Source organism: Lagenorhynchus albirostris, chromosome 1 (genome assembly GCF_949774975.1).
Source record: "Lagenorhynchus albirostris chromosome 1, mLagAlb1.1, whole genome shotgun sequence".
Lineage (NCBI taxonomy): Eukaryota > Metazoa > Chordata > Mammalia > Artiodactyla > Delphinidae > Lagenorhynchus > Lagenorhynchus albirostris.
In genome coordinates, this window is record NC_083095.1 from 14,715,248 (window position 1) to 14,735,206 (window position 19,959).

General features: G+C 43.0%; 1 protein-coding gene across 7 annotated transcripts in view; it reads left to right on the forward strand.

Annotated features, from left to right (window-relative positions):
* The window catches only part of FOXN3 (forkhead box N3), a 404,980-nt gene that overhangs the window by 372,414 nt on the left and 12,607 nt on the right, over window positions 1–19,959 (forward strand). For all 7 annotated transcript variants that reach the window (XM_060121498.1, XM_060121428.1, XM_060121737.1 and 4 more), the window contains one exon: window positions 7,663–7,768. In XM_060121498.1, coding sequence (XP_059977481.1) covers window positions 7,663–7,768 — 106 coding nt within the window. The remainder of the gene's footprint in view (window positions 1–7,662; window positions 7,769–19,959) is intronic.

Genomic DNA, 19,959 nt, shown 5'->3' on the forward strand with positions numbered 1-19,959 from the left:
GGAAGGAAGGAACAAGGAAGCCCATAAAAGTCGTGGAAGGAGACGCATTGGCAGGAGCAGCAGAGAAGTAAATTTAAGGACTGGGCAGAGGGTAGAACATCACCTTCATATTCACCTTCCTGTCTGACCCCAAGCCTTGTAAAATCCCCTTGAGGCCAAGCTAGGGCATACTCAGTGGGCCGGATGTAAAGCCCCCCAAAATTGGACCAGTACCATCGGAAGGAAGTGAGTGTCTGTTGAGCGTCCGCTCCAGGCACTTGGGGGAGCCAGGGGGTCCCTCCTCAGCCTTCTGAGAAACGCAGTCCGAGGTTTGTGTCTCCGACGCCAGGCCTCTCTTTTCACTTAGCTCTTCTTTGCCTCACTCTCCCTTCCCCTCCCTGCCTGATGTTTCTTGTCCTGGGAAGTGATGCAGTACCTCGCCTCCTGACGGGAGACGCATTCCATACATACGGTGGTGAAGCCACCGTGCCCTACACTGCTGGCTTTGTGCAAAGCCTGGAAAAAGTGAGAGGTGACCCCTCGACCAAAAGGTTCAAAGGCAGCAGACGCCCAGGCAGTGCTGGAGTGTGGGCAGCCTACCGAGGGGTGTTTGTGTGCACGTGTCCCGGTGAGGATGTGTGTGTGCATCACCCAGGTTCGGGGGTCCTGCCACTGCCATGCGTGGGGAGCGTGGGTTCCTGTCTGCACGGAGCCTGCCTGTGTTCTCCCCCGTGTTGCTCCGTGGCTGGGCTCTGTTTATAGAGCTTCCTCGTGTGCTGCTATTTATAGCCCCTTGTTTTCACCTCCCAAGCTGTGTGATGCCCCTCTTTGAATGGGGGCCACCGGCCACCAACCTAGTCTGTCTGCCACTGGCACTCCCAGCAGTCGGAGGCTGTCCTGGATGGTTTGAAAGCCTTTTCCTTTGTCATTGCCCTTCGTAGCCAGTTCACTTCAGGTCACCAGATGGCAGCCACTTAGGTCTTTTCCACTCATCCTCCCTGCTCAGCATCTGCACAGCTAGCTCGGTGCAGACTGGCCTCAGTCTGGCTCTGAGCTGACTAGTTCATAGAAAGGAAACTTCTCCAGAAGTTGACAAGAACCCCAGTCAGCCAAGACGCTTATCTTGGGGGGACCCGATCCTGCCCCAAGGGTGCTCACTGCACTATGTGTTGCTTGAGCTGGACTCCCTGTGGGTCCCCTCAGCCCCTGCCTGTGCTCTGATGCTTCTCTTTCTGTGAGGCAGCAGTGCACATCTAATCAAAACCTCAGGCCACAGCATTTTGTCTCCTCTGGTAGCACCAGCGGTAATGTGATCTTTCTCAGACTTTCCCAGATTGCCGTATGGGGAACATTCTACAAGGTGTGCCATCGTGTCTCAGGTGCTCTGAAAAACACTACTTCCAGAAAAATCCAAGCAGGACACTGCTTCCTCCTTATCTCTTAACTTTGGATTATGCTTCTGGTCAAGTCCATCCACCTACCCCCCCCCCAATAAAAAGTGTCCTGTGTAGACTAATTCCAGCTTCTAGAGTCTACTTAAATACCTGCTTTGCAGTTCCCCTTCGACAAGCCCTGTGAGTCATCTTTAACCCCAGTGGAGGAATTGTTATTAAGTCCGGAGAAGTCAGATCACCATTACTCATCTTCAAAGGCTTGCATGATCCCTGGTTGGAATGTTCCAGAGAGGAACTCTAGGTAATAAACAAAACAACAAAATGGGACGGAGGGGGGAGGCGGAGTTCTGCATCCCCCTCCCCAGAACTAGGCTGTGTATAGATGCACCAGCCACCGGCGAAGAAGGGCAAGCAGGAAGCAGGCTCCCCTCTCTCAGCCCCCTCCCCAGCATCTTTCCAAGGAAGCAGGTGGAAAGGCCAATTTTAGGAAAGGGAAGGATTATCGGAATCACCTGCTGCTCAGCTTATGGCCTCTGGTAGCTTAGCCAGGGCTGCTCTCCAAAGGCGGCAGCAGGAGCGCAGGGGTTACTTTCACAAGCTGTGAAAATCAAGGAAACTGAGCATCAGGAGGGAAGCTGGGGAAGCCAGGATGGGGCGGAGCTGAGGGGGGCGGAGCTGCAGGAAGGTTTCTCTTGCGCCTTCAACTTTTTTTTTTAGGTTCTGGAGACGATCACATTTAGATCACAGTGAGCGGTGCTGCTTGATTGGACTGTGTGTGTGTGTGTGTGTGTGTGTGTGTGTGTGTGTGTGCGTGTGTGTGTGTGTGTGCGTGTGTGTGTGTGTGTGTGTGTGTGTGTGTGTTGCTTTCTTGCTGGTTAAAAGTAAGAAAGTTTAGGGTCACCGTATAACTTAAGGTAAAGTGGTCGATCGGCTGGGAGCCCTGGTGCTGACGCCCTTAGCACCTCATCCCAGGATTTGAGAGTCTCCGATGTATGTCTTCTCTCCTATAAAAGACATTTTAAAAAAATTTTATTTTATATTGGAGTAGGTTGATTAACAATGTTGTGCTAGTTTCAGGTGTACAGCAAAGTGGTTCCGTTATACATATACGTGTGTCTATTCTTTTTCTAATTCTTTTCCCGTTTAGGTTATTACAGAGTATTGGGCAGAGTTCCCTGTGAAGAACCAGATATTTAACTGATCTAACAGAAGGGGATGATGCTGGAGGCCCGTGCTTTTTTTTTTTTTTTTTAATTTTTGTTGGAGTATAGTTGATTTAGTGAGAGCCACAAATCTGAGTTTAAGGTTGATTTTGAATGTCCAGTTTCTTATGACATCTCTTCTCTAGCTGGAGCCTAGGTATAATTTCAGCACATTGGGTGGGGTGCACTGGGGTTTACGTGCTTTGAAATACGTTGAGGGAAATGCAAAGGAAATGAAAGGAAGTCGACCTGCTGATAGGAGAAGGACTGAGGAGTGGTGGACTCGGGTTCCTCCAAGATCCCAGAGTCCAAAAAGCCATGCAGTAGGGACCTCAGAATACCTTCCTCAGACATTTTAGACTGGCTGTGATTCATCTTTCAGAAGCCACATTCTTGACACTTGGGGATGGAGACAGAAAGGAGAAAAGATGGGAGGACAGTTAAGTGTCACAGCCGGGCTCCTGGCAGCCTGTGAGCAGAGAGGGGCACACCCGCCCGCCGCATGTGAGGCGCACTGCCAGTGCTGAGGACTGAGAAATGCCGGGTTTGGCCGAGGCAGCGTTCAGTGGCAGCTCATTTGAGAACGAGCTCCAGGATTCAGAAGAAGAGCCTAGTCTGCACAGCAGAAGTCTTGCGAGGTTCAGAAAATAGCTCAGGGAAAACCTCTTAATGCTGAGGGATAGCTCCGTCCATGAGATTGTCTTTGAAGTGAATACAGTTCATTAACCAGGAAGATGTTTTCAGGGGTGAGTGCAGAGTTAGGGAGAGCTACAAAAAGCATAATAGGCTGAAAGAATTTCCCCATGTCCTGACCCCGTTAGGTCCTATGCCTCAGAGATAACTAGTAAGAAGATGCCGTTGCGGTGAGATGGGATGGTGGAAGGATGAACATGGTGGTGACGGTGATGATGAGCTTATATAATGAGCCAGCCACTGAGCTAGCAATTTGTGTACTTTGTCTTGTTTAATCTTCAAAATGATCCTCTGAGGTATGTTTATGCCTACTTTACAGGTGGGGAAACTGAGGCACAGAAAAGGTAAGGCACTTGCCCAAAGCCACAGAGCTAGCGGTGGGGCAAGACTTTGAATGGAGGCCATGTGGCCCCATGACTTGTAACCATGCAGGAGGCTTCTTCCCTGAAGCTTAAATGAGACAAGAGGGTCAAAAGAACCCAGTCTCCAGTAGGTGCTCAGTGAGGGCTGGCTTCCTTTCTCTGTTTCCTTTCACGCCAGATGCGCCCCTGGTGCTTAGAGGTTCTAGGCACTTGGGCAGAGGACTCTGGGCAAAAGAAAAAGTGGGGCTGCATTTCTCCTTTGACTGGCAGGTGATTCCGTGGCCGTACTAGAGGGCAGGGGAATGCATGTTCCATGACTCTCATCCGCCCGCTTCACTTTCCAGGGCTCCCTAGTCTTTGTCCCAGGATTTTAGGTGGTTCCGGTGTTTTTGCCAAAACGGTGACTCTGACATGATTTGTTCAAGGAGAACGGAAGCACCGTGAGAGCAGTGGTTGCTCTTCCGGCTAAGTCTGTGACCAGAAAGATGGTCAAGGTCTTCCAATGCGGTCTGGTTTTGTCTTTACGCATTCTTACGGGCTTTCATCTTACCTGGACTGGAGACAACACAGGCCACCCCAGGATTGCTCTGGGAATGTTGAGCATGTTGATGACGATGATGATGATGAGGGGATTGATGGCTAACATGTATTTTCAAAATAGCAATGCCTTTATTAATTCAGTTAAATCTCTAAATACTCTGATAAATACCATTTGTCTCCTTCTTACTTAAGTAGCTTGTCAGGGGACACAGGCAGTAAAGGACACGCATGGGAAACACCAGAGTCTGGCTCTCAGCCACTATGCTGCAGACCACTTCCTTGCTCAAAGCCCTTTAATGGTTTTCCCAATATCCATGAGATGAAGTCCAAAGGCATCTCATGCCTGCTAGGATTATGTGCTTTATCAAAATTACTTTTTAGTTCATGTGCACATTGTGATTTTTATCACTTCTAGGCCTGGTTTGTGCCTTTGAATCCCAACTTCGACGGCACTTCCTACAGGAAGCCTTCCCAGATAGCTTTTTTTTGGGTTCGGTGTCTCCATCTTTCATGCGTTTAGGCCCCCTGCCCTAGCACTCGCCATAGTATATTTTCATTGCCTCTTCAGTTTTCTGTCTGTCCCACTTAACTGTGGGGACCCTGTGTCCCCTTCGTCTCATACATTGGCAGGTAGTTGGTAGTTTAATCCATTAATTGATACAATCTGTATATGGGACTGTAATAATTTTTACGGGTGAGAATTATAACCATGGTATAAATTTTAAATATTTAAGTTTTTGGGGGGGGTACCATTCTATGAGATTTGCTTGCTGTTCTAGGTGAGATCCCTAGTGACTAGCATATTAAATAGTATTATCAGAATTAAACTGAACCTGTGGTCATCTGACCATTTTGAGGAAAGTACCCTACAGCAAAATAATTGAAAAACCCTTTCCCACGATCCCCAAAACAGAGACAAACCAAAAACACCTCTCTTTTCAAGCAACCTGAAGCATCTGTCTACAAACTGCATAGTTCTACTGGTTTTTACATATGTCTGTCCGCAGAAGCTATTGGTATTTTCTTCTAGAAGTTGTGTAGTTTTAGTGCTTACATTTAGGTCTATGATCCATTTCTAATTAATTTTCCTAATGGTATGAGGTTAGGACCGAGGTTCATTGTTTTCCAAATGGATCTCTGATTGTTCTCTCTTCTCCCCCATTGTGTTGTCTGCATATTTTTTGTCAAAAAATCAGTTGACCACACACATGAGTCTGTTTCTGGACTCTATTTTGTTCCATTGATCTATATTTCTGCACTTACACCAATACCACACTGTCTTGTAGCTTTATAGGAATAATTCAGGTAAATATAAATTCTAGACACTCTTCTAGAGTTCTAGAAAACTCATCAACTGGGCAAACTATGATAATTAGCTGCAATATCACATCATAACAGATTTCATGCTTTTAAGATGCCTGGTGGGTCCCCTGCCTCAGATGATCTGACATCAGGCTGATAGCATGGGATGGGTAGGAATTCCTGATCTAGTTCAAACTACCTTCATAATTAAATATGGGAAGAGACAGGGGACTATGGAACCCTGACTGCACTGGTGGTACTGACTTCAGGCACTGGTTTCAATTTTGTCTCCCATCCCACCTTTTATAAAACCTAGTAACTAGGGCCTTACACAAACCTGGATGAGAAATGGCAAAACAATATTAGCAGGAGCTACAGAACGCCCAAGGAATCGGTCTATAACTTAATCCCATATTCCAGAGTGGACATTCATCCTACGTGAAAGACCTGACTAAAGGTTCAGAATATTGAAGTAAATGTGCTCTTAGAGACCTGAAAATGATAGGAGTAAAAAGCATATGCTGTGTATTTTGGGAAAAGTAGGTATTCTACACAAATAATGTCAGCTTTAAAAACTTGATATCCAGAGTGGCTTTTATTTTTGAAGGTATGATTTTCTAGAGTCTTTTTGGTAAGGTGTCTGTTTGAGAAGGCACAATTTGTCCACCTTGCCCCCGGATGAGGCTGTGCCAGGGGCTGCACGAACACAGCCAGAGCTCTGGGGACTCTTTCGGATGCTGGCAGCGGAAGGGGTCTTAGAGAACACCGTTCAAAGAGGGACACAGAGATTCCGTGAGCTTGCATGAAGTCCTACCCGAAGAACTAAGATTAAAACCCAGGTGTACAAGCCCTGTGTCAGTGCGCTCACACAGGATGCATGCCTGACCCCATATACACACACATGGAGGAGTGTTGATGGTGCAGTAAGAATATTAGCTTGAACCAGAAGGAACTGCTGTCTGGGAGGTCAAAAAAGATCGAATATCAGGGATTTCCTACGGTTCCCCTCTTCTGCACAGCCTCAGATTCACGTAAGGCCACCGTGAGTTTATATGCAGCATGGGCAGTATCTGATGGTCACTGGCGTGAAAGGTTGGCTCAGGATTAATCCAGGGATGAGTGTGTATAGGAGACCATGGGATGATGAGAGAGCTCTCAGGAGATTTGCTTAGAGGAAGCTTCTGGGAACGAGGAAGGCAGCCCTCCAGAGCGGGCTGTGTGCTTCTGAGGCTGGAGCCAGATCCACGCCACTGACGACCCTTCACTCCCAACAGAGATGGTTGTGAGGATTCTGAGATGATGAGATGATGCTGTGAGCGCTGAGGTGCTGAGTAGTTTGTAACATCAGCTCTGCTGTTCTCTTGGCTGTCTTTTTCCCTTGTTGGATTAAGGACGCTTAGAAAGATGTTCCCAATTCTGACCATGAACAGCGAAGCATGAGGAAATGCTTTTGTTTGGTCATCTGCTGTCAGGTGGTGTCAGGTTCTTAAGATCGTTTTAGGGTCTGACTAGAGATAAAAGATTATATTTAATAAATGCAAGAAGATAATATTTGAAGCCCACTTTTTAAAACTCATCTTTTGGGCTTCCCTGGTGGCGCAGTGGTTGAGAGTCTGCCTGCCGATGCAGGGGACGCGGGTTCGTGCCCCGGTCCGGGAAGATCCCACATGCCGCGGAGCGGCTGGGCCCGTGAGCCATGGCCGCTGAGCCTGCGTGTCCGGAGCCTGTGCTCCACAACGGGAGAGGCCACAGCAGTGAGAGGCCCGCGTACAGCAAAAAAAAAAAAAAACAAACAAACAAACAAAAAAAAAACTCATCTTTTTTTTTTTTTTCCCACCAAGGCATCAATAATAAGCTATTGGTCTGACTTGGCTGACTAGTCCCTTTCTTGAGGTGTGGTATCTTTCTCTCTTTCTGTCTCGCTCTCATGGTATTGTTTTCTGTATCTGTCTCCCTGTGTGTGTGTGTGTGTGTGTGTGTGTGTGTCTGTGTGTGTGTGTGTCTGTGTGTGTTTCTCTGTCTCTGCTTGCTCTATGTACCTATGACTATCTCTTTCTCCCTTCTCTCTCTCTATCTCTCTGTCTCTCTCTCTCTCTCTCGTTCTCTGGTGTATCCAAAATTTCTGACTCAGAGCAGAAATCTTCACAGTTGGATTCATGTGTGGTGTCTTTTCCCTTTTTGCTCTTTCAGTTCCTCCAGGAGTGATACAAAACGGAACGCGGGTTCTGAGCCGAGGCCTGTTTCCCGGAGTCCGGCCGTTGCCAATCACTCCCATTGGAATGACAGCAGCCGTGAGGTAAGGGAGAAGCTTGCTGGGCAAAGCCCACCTGAGGAGTGGGAAGGACATTGTGTGTCCCACGGGGCTACTCGAGGGGATGGAGAAGACCAGCCTCAAGTAGTAAAGACAGAAATAGTACGGGTGTTCAAAAAAGTTACAGTAGCTCCCAGGGACCCCAATCCAAGTGCCAACTACTCCTTCTTGGGCCATCAAATTATCCTGGTCTCTTTGCAGATTAAATGAAGACAGATGAAACTAAGTTGCTTTGTGCTAAAAAGGTGGGGTAAGGTGAACAGAAGGAAATGGTGGGCAAGTTAGTCATTAGATTCTAGGCTAGCTGGTCGACCTCTAGACTTAGCCCTGTCACTTCCCAGTCCTTTGACTTTGGGTGGATGTCTGACCTCTCTGGGCCTCAGTTCCCTCACCCACGAAATCCTCTAGTCCTGGGAAGGGTTGCGATGAAACTCACATGCAAAAAATCGTGTGTGAAAAGTGCTTTGGTAAGTGATGTGTAAATACCAGGTGGCATCAGTCTCCTGCTTCTGAGACTCCAGTCAGTTGCCAAACCACATGAACTCTTCCTTGGGAAATTTCTTTCCTCCATCCTTCTCACCTCCTCTGCCAGCCCCAGAGTAGGGTCTGTCGCTAGCTTGGAAGCCTCACGCGCACCAGTTTGAATGCCTTCCTCCTATTCCTTGCTGCTTCTCTGCCCACCCTCGCCCATCCGTCAACCATCGCCAGACTGATTTCCTAAAATGTGCGTCTCCAGCTGTCTGCAAAAGCATCCCCCTTGGCTCCCACCACATCACCCTGATGTCCCCCTGGTCCTCCCATCTCCTTGAGCCAAATTTGTTCTCCGCATACATCCAATGTTTGCCCATCTTATTCATACAGTTTCCTCTCTGTCCATTTCCCTCAGACTCCATATACAAGGCAGCATATCCTTCATGGCCCATCACAAAAATGATTCCTTCACAAAGCTTTTCTGCACAGGCCTCTGAGCCAACATCAGATTAATTTCTCTTTTCTTGGAACCCATCAGCCCATGCTTTGGTTGTGACCCTTTGATGAGTGACCCTATGTGTGTGTGTCCCTCTGTCCTCTGTGGTTTGCTCGCTGAGGACGGGGGCTGGGTCTCACTCACTTGGCTGATGTCTCATTGCATGTTGCACAGCTCCTTGTTTAGAAAAGGCCTGCCATGCTGAGCTGCATCCCTTCACAGCATCACCTTCCAGCTTCTTTCCTGCACTTTTGGATCAAGTTCACACCTAATGGCGATTTTGCTTTCATAGTGTTTCATGTCCCAAAGGAAACCATCCCAGGAAGTCTGTTAACTGGGCCCTGAGGGACACGTAGGGTCGAGCTCCCTGATGTGAATCAACCATGTGGAGATTCTCCACTCACTTGTGTCTTTTAATCCTCCCAGCAAACCAACTACTTTTGCCAGGATGGAAGTCCTTAATCTTCAGGGCAGGCGCTGGCATTTGGAACCTGCTAAGGAGGAAAGTTGGTAGGAATTAGAAGAGTCATAGAATGATAAAAACCACTTATCATTTCTATTAACCAGACATGGTGATACTTTCCAAAAGTGTATGGGAAGGTTCTTTTTCTTGTACTTCTCCTATATTTTTCTTAGATATCCTGAGATCAGTAATTGAATTCATAAATGGTAAGCCTCTTCCATGAAGCCAATATATCCATGCCTTGACCTCACATTATGAGAGAGACATTCTGTTTTCCGTTCTTTCTTAAAATTGTTTCTGCCTAACCTCCTAGTTTGCCTTTTTGGTTGAGAAGACTTTGAGACCGTAGACTATTCTTACGGGGAGTAACAATCTACTTTTCTGAGCGGATGCTGGGTACAGACTTTCAGTTTGTCGTCTTCAGCATCTTTTCAGTGCCTTTGAAAACGAACGAAGCTCTCCACGTGGCTGCAGCCATTCCCTCAGAGAAGGGAAGAGCCAGGCAGAGCGAAGGGAGGCCTGAGAGCGGGCTGGCCTTCAGCCGAGCTGCTCCTAATTTTAATTCCTAATTTTAAGTATTACCCTCATGGCATATATTATTGCAAAAATTTACTGATTAGCCTCTAGAAGCATTATGTAAAATATAATTTTTTTTAACTGGTTATGTTCTGGTTAGAAGATAACATAGCACTACAGCAAAACAATGATGTCTTCTTTTTGGTAAAAGAGTTGCTACTCATCCAGTCCAGCCAGTGCCTCACCTAGGCTCCTTCCACGGTAAAAGGCCACAAAACAGGTTCAGGGCTAGACCTGTGCATCAGTCAGATCCAGTTGGGAGACAGAAGCCACACTAGGTACTCGAACAGAGAGACTTCAAAATAAAGAACCGTTAACCAGGTAGAAAGTTATTAACCAGGCAACTGGAAGGGTAACAGAGAACTCAGGGTATCACGGAGGAAACAGTTGTAGGAAGTAGCCACATCCCCTCGGGTGAGGTTGGAATGACTGCCTCTCAAAGCTGGACCTCAGAGCTCAGAGGAGGGGCTGGGGCTGGGATCCAGACCTCTTAGGAGGTACCACTGAGCTGGGCTGGAATCTCTGAGCTCAGAGGAGGGACCCGTGGCAGGACCAGAGGTATCTCTAAGGAGAAAGCTCCTCCTGCTAGGGCACGTACCTCTCAGGGAACGTGAAGAAGTTGGGTCTCCAGTATTGGAAAAATCACAAACTGGATTCAGCACCTACTATAGGAATGAACTGGCGCTGCAGAGGGGAAGAGGCATTGCTGGGGTGACGCAGGAACAGGAAGCACACAGGAAGGAGCGTGTCCCCTCTTCCTCCACCCCCTTCCCAGTCTCTCGAAGGCAGAGCCAGGGGTGCTGCAGAAATGTGGCTTGCCCCAGCCCAGCCTGCTCCAGCTTAGGAAACACTACAGTAGTCTGGGGTTGGGGCTGAGTGACAGTAGCTTCATAACGCCTGTCCCCCTACAAAAGCACTCATAGTCGAAGAGTGACCTTCCTCAACATCACAGGAGGTTTAAGCAGAATCATTTCAGTGAAATGTACAACCGCAGTTTGCAGAAACTAAACAAGTTACCATTTGCATAAATAGAGAGAAAGAAAACCATTGTGCCTTAGCAGTCCATTATCCAAATACCAATTCTGCACTTTCCACCTCAGTTTAAGAGACATTAGGGAGAGGAATGTCACAGGCTCTGGAAGATCAGGGACCCTTGCTTATAATACCTTTGCCCTCTTTATGGCCCAAATAGGAGGCAGTGCGACACTTTCAGGAAAAATGAATATAAACATAGCTAGGTGGGTATTTGTGGGAGAGACTGTGTAAAACCCATTAAGAAGTGTTTGGAGGGGAGGGGGGGGATCTTGTTTTGCTTTTTCACATTCATTGCAATTGCAATTGTTTTAAATTTGGCCATTTGTCAGTTGAACCTAAATTCAACTAAGGTTATAGGGAAAACAGTCCAGCAGAGAATAGAACAACAGCAAACGTCGTCCGCCAGACCACGTGGCAGTGACCAAGGGTCCCTGGGGGTGTTCACATGTTTACAGGGGTTGCTGTCCCCATCAGTTCAGCTGGGGCTGGCAGGAGGGCCAGGAAGTCATTAGCACCCCCTGAAGACCTGTTTCCTACCCTGCTTTGTGTGACAGGTTTTCTGTGTGAGTCTAAGCAACTTCTCCTTAAGTGAAAATATTTGTCTTTCAGGGATTTTTTTTTCCTCCACTGAGTGGCAAAGGCCATGTTTGTTTGTCTTAACTCTGAAACTGTTATTGACATAGATGAAGTGTTACTTTTATTAGCTGATCATTACACAGCTTGTATTTGCTGGGTTCCTTTGCATATAATTATGATGTGTAATCTCCTTGTAAGAGTATCTGTCAATAGCATAATTGACTTTACAGTGTTGACTTTTTACTCAGTAACCTCAGGGATCGGCCCATCCTTAGACATCGGAAACCTGCTTATTTTTAAATTTGCTTGGGCAGAGAGTCCTCAAGACACATTTTCCTCAAAATAACTGCTCCCACGTCTCATAGTTTTATGCCCGTGTCTTCTGCTGCTTCTCCAGTGAAATTTCTTGCAGAGAATACACTGAATGGGACAAACAATTCTAGTCCAAGAAGAACTGTTTCTGGAACTCTTGGGAAATGGGAGCATAAGACTTCTTACATTCATAGAATTATGGGCTGCTTCCCAGGTACAGGCCGTAGCACTCTCCTGGGTCTGAGCCACCTTGTTTTCAACTCTTAAGGCTTTTTGACCCCAAGTGACCTCTCAGGTGGCAGAGAAAAATTAAATGTCCAGGGCTTGCCAGAGGATTGAGAGAGAACTGGTGGAAGGGCCATCCTTCGTATGTCAAGAGAGCCCAGAAATTGCATGCATGAACTTGGGAACCAAGTTTCCTGGGTCCATAGCCTGCAGCTGTGTGACCTTGGGCCAGGTGTGCCTGGGCTTCTCAAGAGAAAACCAGCACCTGCCTCATGAGTTATTAGGATTAACACACAGTTACATGCCTGGCGCACAGTAAACATTATACAGGTGTTCAATAAATAAATAATTAGAAAAACAAACAACCCTATTCATAAATGGGAAAGGACTTGAACAGACTTATGTCCAAAGAAGATACACAAGTAATCAATAAGCACATAGAAAAATGCTCAACGTCACTAATCATTAGGGAAATGCAAATCAAAACTACAGTGAGATACCACTTAACCCCCATTAGGATGGCACTGTCAAGAAAACAGGAAATAGCAAGAGTTGCCAAGGGTGTGGAAAAATTGGAACCCTTGAGCACTGTTGGTAGGGTTGTAAAATGGTGAAGCCACTGTGGAAAACAGGATGGCAGTCCTCCAAAAATTAAAAATAGTAACTGACATATGAGCCATCAATTCCACTCCTGGGTATATACCCAAAAGAATTGAAAGCAGGTTCTCAAAGAGATATTTGTACATCCATGTTCATAGCAGCATTATTCACACAGTAGCTAAAACGTGTAAGCAACTCAAGGGTCCATCAGCAGATGAACAAACAAGCAAAATGTGGTATAAATACACACAATAGAATATTCAGCCTTAAGATGGAAGGAAGTTCTGATACATGCTACAATATGGATGAACCTTGAGGACATTTATGTTGAGTGAAATAAGACACTCACAAAGACAAATACTGTATGATTCCACTTATATGAGGTACCTAGAGTAGTCCGATTCACAGAGAGAGAACGTAGAGTGGTAGTTGCCAGTAACTATGGAGAGAGGGAATGGGGAGGTAAATTGTTTAATGGGGACAGAGTTACAATTTTACAAGATGAAGGGTTCTGGAGATGAATGGTGGGGATGCCTGCACGATGTTATGAATGTATTTAATGCCACTGAACTGTATGCTTCAAAAGGGTTAAGATGGTAAGGTTTTTTGTTTGTGTATTTTATCACAAACTTTTAAAAAGGAAAAAAAATGAAATGAGTAATGGGGAGAGCCTTATGGATTCATCCAACCTGCCCTCCACAGACCTTCCCAGGCCCCCTTTCTGGGTACCTGAAGCTCAGTCCCAACCGCCAGAAAAGGCTTTAGATTGGGCTTCTGTGCCACCTTGAGGCCAGTGCACATTTGTGGCAAAGCCATGGTTTTGAGGAGTCATGACAGTAGTCTAAACCATAGCCTGTTGTAAAATTATAAGGAAGCTCCATTTGATCACCACCTAAGGCTGCTTAATTTCATTTGGATCTCTAAGAACCTCAAGTGAAAACTGTACTTCCCGTGGAACAGGAAGCAAGTCAGAAATTAATGGTTCTATACATACAAAAGATTAATACGTAAGGTCCTGTCCATATAGAGTCACCAGGAAAACCTACGTATCAGCTTTAGATCTACTCCTTGTCATTCTCTTTGTCTTTCCCTTGGAGAAGGTGTTTGTCACAGGAGTTTAGGAAGCCTGCAACCTTCAGTTTTAAGATAGGGTGGGGACCAGTTATACAACTGGAGGGAAAGTTTGCCACTGATCTCTTTCTTTTGTATTCTATTTTGTTTTGTTTTTTAAAAGCCAAGTACCTGTCAGATTTTATCTTCTGAAACCATGGTCTTTGAAGGCAATTCTAAAACTCAGTATGAGGTTATGCTTAGTGGTGGGAAGGAGAGGAGGAAATATTACTAAAGGGAGCGGTTAAAGGGAAAAGGAAAAAACAGTACCAGGAGGACAAAGGATGCACAAGAGTTCCTGCTCGGCTGCCAGCTCGGCTTTTTGTCTTGACTTCTGTCTCTTCTGGTCCAGAAATCTAAACAATGACCAGCAAGTTCCCTGTGTAAAATTTGATCAGCGTTCTGGAGCTGCTCCTCGTGTTTCAAATCAATGGCATTGGTTTGAAAGTCCAGGGGGCTTTTCCTATTGTATCTAAAAATCCTCTGCTCTCCCGGTATGCAGAACTGTGCCAAATGCAGAACGGTTCATAGAGGAGAGTTTTAGGATCACTCCTGTTGTGTTCTGCGATCTAGTACAGAGAGGGAGTCACATTTACCTCAGTCTTTTAAGGGGACGATTTGCAGCTCATGGGAGAAAATTATGCTCCTTCCTGCCCCCGCCCTGGGGGTGACCACTGAGACAGAAGTCCTGGAGTTGTTGGACCCATATGCTTCCTGGCAAGGGCTACCCAGCTGGAGCAAGCATCAGAGGCCCCTGCACCCACTATCTGAAAGATAACCATAATCCCAAATTTTGTATTTACTGTTCCTAGGTTTCTAAAAGTATTTTTGATATCTGTAAATACTGTATTTAGTTTTGCTTGGTTTTGAGTTTTATATAACCAGAATGATACTATATGTCTTCTTTCCAACTTGCTCTTTTTATTCATTATTAAGTTTATTTGGTTTGCTGCATATAGTTGTAACTGATGATGATTTTCATGGCTGTATAATATTCCACTCTGTGGCTATACCACAATTTTTTTTAAGACATTTGAATTGTTTATAGTTCTTTGCTGTTACAAGCAAAGCCGCTATGGAAATTCCTATACATGGCTCCAGTTTCATTTAAGATGCATGTCCAGGTGTGGGAATTGTTGGTTTGTAAGGTATGAACATGCTCAGCTTTACCAGATGATGACAAATTGTTTTCTAAAGTACTTGTATCCATTTACACTCCTACCAGCAGAGTATGATGCTTCCCATTCCTCTTCATCTTCACAAACATTCGGAATTGTCATACTTTGCAATTTCAACCAATCTAGTGAATATGTGACAGTATCTCATTGCATTTTAATTTCCATTTCCCTTCTTACTAAAGATATTGCACAGTTCTTCATATATTTAATTGGCTGCTTGAATGTGCTCTTTGATGGATTGCCTGCTCAACATTTTTATTCATTTTTCTATCAGGTTGTTTCTGTTTTTCTTATCTTTGTAGGAGTTCTTCGTATATTCTGGATATTAATCCTTTATTGACTATATGTGTTACTAATAACTTTTCTAAGTTTGTGGATGGTCATTTCACGGTCCATAGTAATGTCTTTTGATGAATAGAAGCTCTTAATTTTCATGCTTAGTAATCATTTTGTAATGAAATCTAGTGTCTTTAAAAAGCCCCTGTTCCAAGATCGTATGGTCTTCTATAGTTTTTTTCTAAAAGATTTAAAAAGTTTTTCCTACTCATTTAAATCTATAATCCATGTGGAGTTAATTATTTGTATATTGATTTTTTCCAGCAACCTTGCTAAATAAAATAAACCGGCTTAGTAACTTTAATAATTTATCTGTAGATTCTTCTATGTATAAAATTATATCTTATATAAATAATGGTGTGGATTTTTCTAATTCTTATATCTTTTATTTTTCCTGTCCTATTGCAGTTAGGACCTCTGAGTAAAAGTAATGGTAATAGACATCTTTATATTGTGTCTTATTTTAAAGGGAGCTATGTTATTGAACAATTGATAGAATGTTATAGGTTTTTTTAGGAAATATACTTTATCATAACAAAAAAAATTCCTTCTATTTTTGGCTTGCTATGATACTTTATCATAAATGGTTGTTGAATTTCATCCACGAAATGTTTACATCATTTAAGATAACTACAAATTTTTTCTCTCATTGGTTTTTTTGGTTTTTTTGCGGTACATGGGCCTGTCACTGCTGTGGCCTCTCCCGTTGCGGAGCACAGGTTCCAGATGCGCAGGCTCAGCGGCCATGGCTCACGGGCCCAGCCGCTCCACGGCATGTGGGATCTTCCCAGACCGGGGCACGAACCTGTGTCCGCTGCATCGGCAGGCGGACTCTCAACCACTGCGCCACCAGGGAAGTCGATCAACCCTCTCATTGTTTTTTACTTGGTGAATTACATTATAAATTCCCAATTTTGAGTAAAATCTGCATTTCTGATATGCTTATGATACATTATAGTTTTTACATGTTGCTAGTGTTGGTACGCTAACATCTTAGGTATGAATTTTGCATATTTGTCCATGTCCATGTTTCTCTAGTGCTATTTTTATCTAGTTTTCATGTCAGGATTACATTATTCTCATATAATGAATTAAAGAGTATTTGCTATTAGATTCTCTGAGATTAGGTAAGATTGGAATTATCTATTGCTTAATGTTTGATGGAACTTACTTGCAAAACACTGTGGAGCTGGTGTCTTCTTTGTGGGGTGATTTTTTTTTTTTTTTTTTTTTTTTGCGGTACGCGCGCCTCTCACTGCCGTGGCCTCTCCCGTTGCGGAGCACAGGCTCCGGACGCGCAGGCTCAGCGGCCATGGCTCACGGGCCCAGCCGCTCCGCGGCATGTGTGATCTTCCCGGGCCGGGGCACGAACCCGTGTTCCCTGCATGGGCAGGCGGACTCTCAACCACTGCACCACCAGGGAAGCCCCTGTGGGGTGATTTTTAACTATTGATTTAATTTCTTTAATGATTATAGTATAATTTATTTTTTATTTCTTTTAAAATTCATTTTGGTAACTGTAGGGATTTGTCCATTTCACCTGTTTTCAAATAGGTTGGCATAAGGTTGTATCTATTCTCTATTTCATTGATTTCTGCTACTTTATAATTTCCTTTCTTTCTTTGAGCTTATTCTTTTTTGTTGTTTGGTCTGGATTGGATACTTTTATTTTAAACTTTTCTTCTTTTTATATAAAAGTTTAAGGTTATAATTTCCTTCAAACTACTGCTTAGTTGCATCTGTAAGTTTTGATATCTTTTATTTTTATTATTGTTACAGGTTCAAAGTATTTTCTAATTTCCATTTTGATTCCTTCTTTGACCCATACATGTTTTTAAAAGTGTGTCTTTAAATTTTCAAACCTAGGAGGAGATGGTTATTTCTTATTTTTGCTTTTAGTTACCTCTTCAACATTGATTATTAATTATAATACATTGTGGTCAGAGAATTGACCTGTAAGATACTGCTTTTTTGATATTTGTGGAGACTTGCTATGTGGTCTAGTAGTGTATATCAGTTTTTATAAATATTTTGTGTGTGCTTCAAAATAATATACCTTCTCCATTATGAGCACATGTTCTATGTATGTCCATTAGATCAAATCTACCTATTAACCATGTCTGTGTGTGTTTTGGGAGGGGGCTGGTGGAGGGAAGGAAGGAGGGAGGGAAGGAGATGTGGGTTTGATCATTTCTCCTTATAGCTCTTCCAATTTGGAGTGTATTTTGAAGCTATCTTATTGGAGGTCTCCATGTTTAGAACAGTTATATCTTCCTGGTGAATTGAACCTTTATGAATGTTTAATGACTCTCTTTATCTGTAATAATGATTTTTGCCTTAAAAATCTATCTTATCTGGTTTTAATGTAGCTACACCAGCATGGCACGATGTTTTTCCTCCTTTTACTTTTAACCTTTCTTAATCCTTATGTTTTTGGTTCATCTCTTATAAGCAGCATATGGCTTTTTAAAAAGTCTGTGTTAATGATCTTTACCTTTTAATGAAGATTTTTAGCCCATTTTAAATGACATATTTGGATTTATTTCTACCATCTTAGTTTGCATTTGTTTGTCCCCCCTTTTCCAGATTCCTTTCTAACATTGTTTTAAATTGATCATGATTCTTCCACTCCTCATTCCTTTTACCCCTCTTCTGATGGTTTAGAAATTATATATATTTTTCTCTTCTTTTAGTGTTGATCCTTGAACTTTTAACATGAATATTTTAAAATGTGTAGAGTTAATCAGTATCTTTAACCTCCTGATCGATACAAGGCCCCTGGAATGCTTTAACTTCTGTTCTCTTCACCTCCCAAATGATATGCTACATTTGTCGAGGACTTTAGTTCTATTTCAGTTTCTCGTTTGTTTGTTTTTTTTAAGTCAGTTGTTATTATAGTCAGCCCTCCGTATCCACAGATTCTGCATCCATAGATTCAATCAAAATATTTGGGGAAAAAAAAGAATTCCAGAAAGTTCCAAAAATGAAAATTTGTTTGCCCTGTGCACCAGCAACTATTTACATCGCATTTACATTGAATTAGGCATTATCAGTAATCTAGAGATGATTTACAGTATATGGGAGGATGTGCGTAGGTTATAAGCAAATACTATACCATTTTATATAAGGGACTTGAGCGTTTGCAGATTTGGGTACCTGTGGGGGTCCTGGAACCAAAACCCCACAGACACCAAGGGACGACTCTATTGTATTGTCTGGTCAATACCTGAATACATTTTCTTTGCTTATCATTTTTTTTCTTGCATCTGAGACCTTTCTTCTTGTTTTTATTTTTCATTTTTATTTTACAGTGGAGTATAGTAGATTTACAATGTTGTTAGTTTCAGGTGTACAGCAAGGTGATTCAGTTATACATACACATATATCTATTGTTTTTCAGATTCTTTCCCCATGTAGGTTATTACAGAGTACTGAGTAAAGTTCCCTATGCTATATAGCAGGTCCTTGTTGATTATCTATTTTATATATAGTAGTATGTATATGTTAATCCCAGCCTCCTAATTTATCTCTCCCCTCCACCTTTCCTCTTTTGTAACCATAAGTTTGTTTTCTAAGTCAGACCTTTCTTTTTGGATCATTTTCTTTTTTTTCCTGAAAAATATTCTTAAGAAGTTCCTATAGATGAGTATCTGCTTTTAATTAAAGTCTTAAATTTTTGTCTGAAAACATATTTATTTTGCCTTCATTCTTAGACAATAGTATTGTAGTTTGACAGTTATTTTTTTTCTCTTTCACTTTGAGAATATTGTTCCACTTTCATCTGTGTCACTGGTTTTATCTTAATTGCTACTTCTCTTTAGGTAATGTGTTTCCTTTCTACTCCTTTTTTTTTTCTTTGTATTGTCTGTGATGACTATGATGTATCTAGATATGCATTTCTTTTTATTTATCCTCCATGGGATTTGTTGGCTTTCTGAATCTGAAGATTGGTAACTTCCATCAAAACTAGAAAATTCTCAGCCATTTTCTATTCTGGGATTGGATCTTCCCCATTTTTCCTTTCACCCTGGAACTCCAGTTAGATTTATATTGGATCTTCTTACTGTGTGCCGTATTACCCAATCTCTCTTCCATATTTTCAATCTCTTCATCTCTCTCTGCTGCATTTTCTATCATATCTTTAGCTCCATCTTTCAATTCACCAATTTTTTTTTACTTTTTTTGTTTTACAACTCAATTACATTGAGTTTTTTAATTTCAGGGATTATATTTTTTCAGCTCTAGAAATTCTATTTGATGCATTCCAAAACCTGTCTGCTTGGTTTTAATAATCCAGTCTTTCTTTCTAATATTTGTCAATTCCTTCTTTTATTTTTTTATACATAGTTTACATTCTGTGCCTAATTATTGCAATATTTTCAGACTTTGCAGTTCAGATTCTATAGGATGTTTTTTCTGTTGTCTCTTTATGTTGGTGTATTTCTTTTGTGTTTAATGATTTTTTTTTTAATTGTGAACATATGTTCCTTAAAATCTTATCTGTGGGAATTCTTTGTGGCCTGGGTTTAAAGTATGTTCTTCCAAAAAGGGTTTGTATTTTCTTCTAGTAGGCACAATTGGGCACTTGAAACTAAATTTAGCTTAAGGTCTTTTGGTCCACACAGTAGAATTCTGGCCTCATACCCGCAAGACTTCAGGCTTGTGGTTAAAAATTCTCAAGGGAGGCTTTTCTTGTCTCCAGTTCCATCTGGAGCTGAGGTCAAGGCTGGCTTTTATCCCCATTGTCTGCCTGTGAGGGGCAGTTATTTTTCCCTAGGATCTCATTGAAGGCATCATC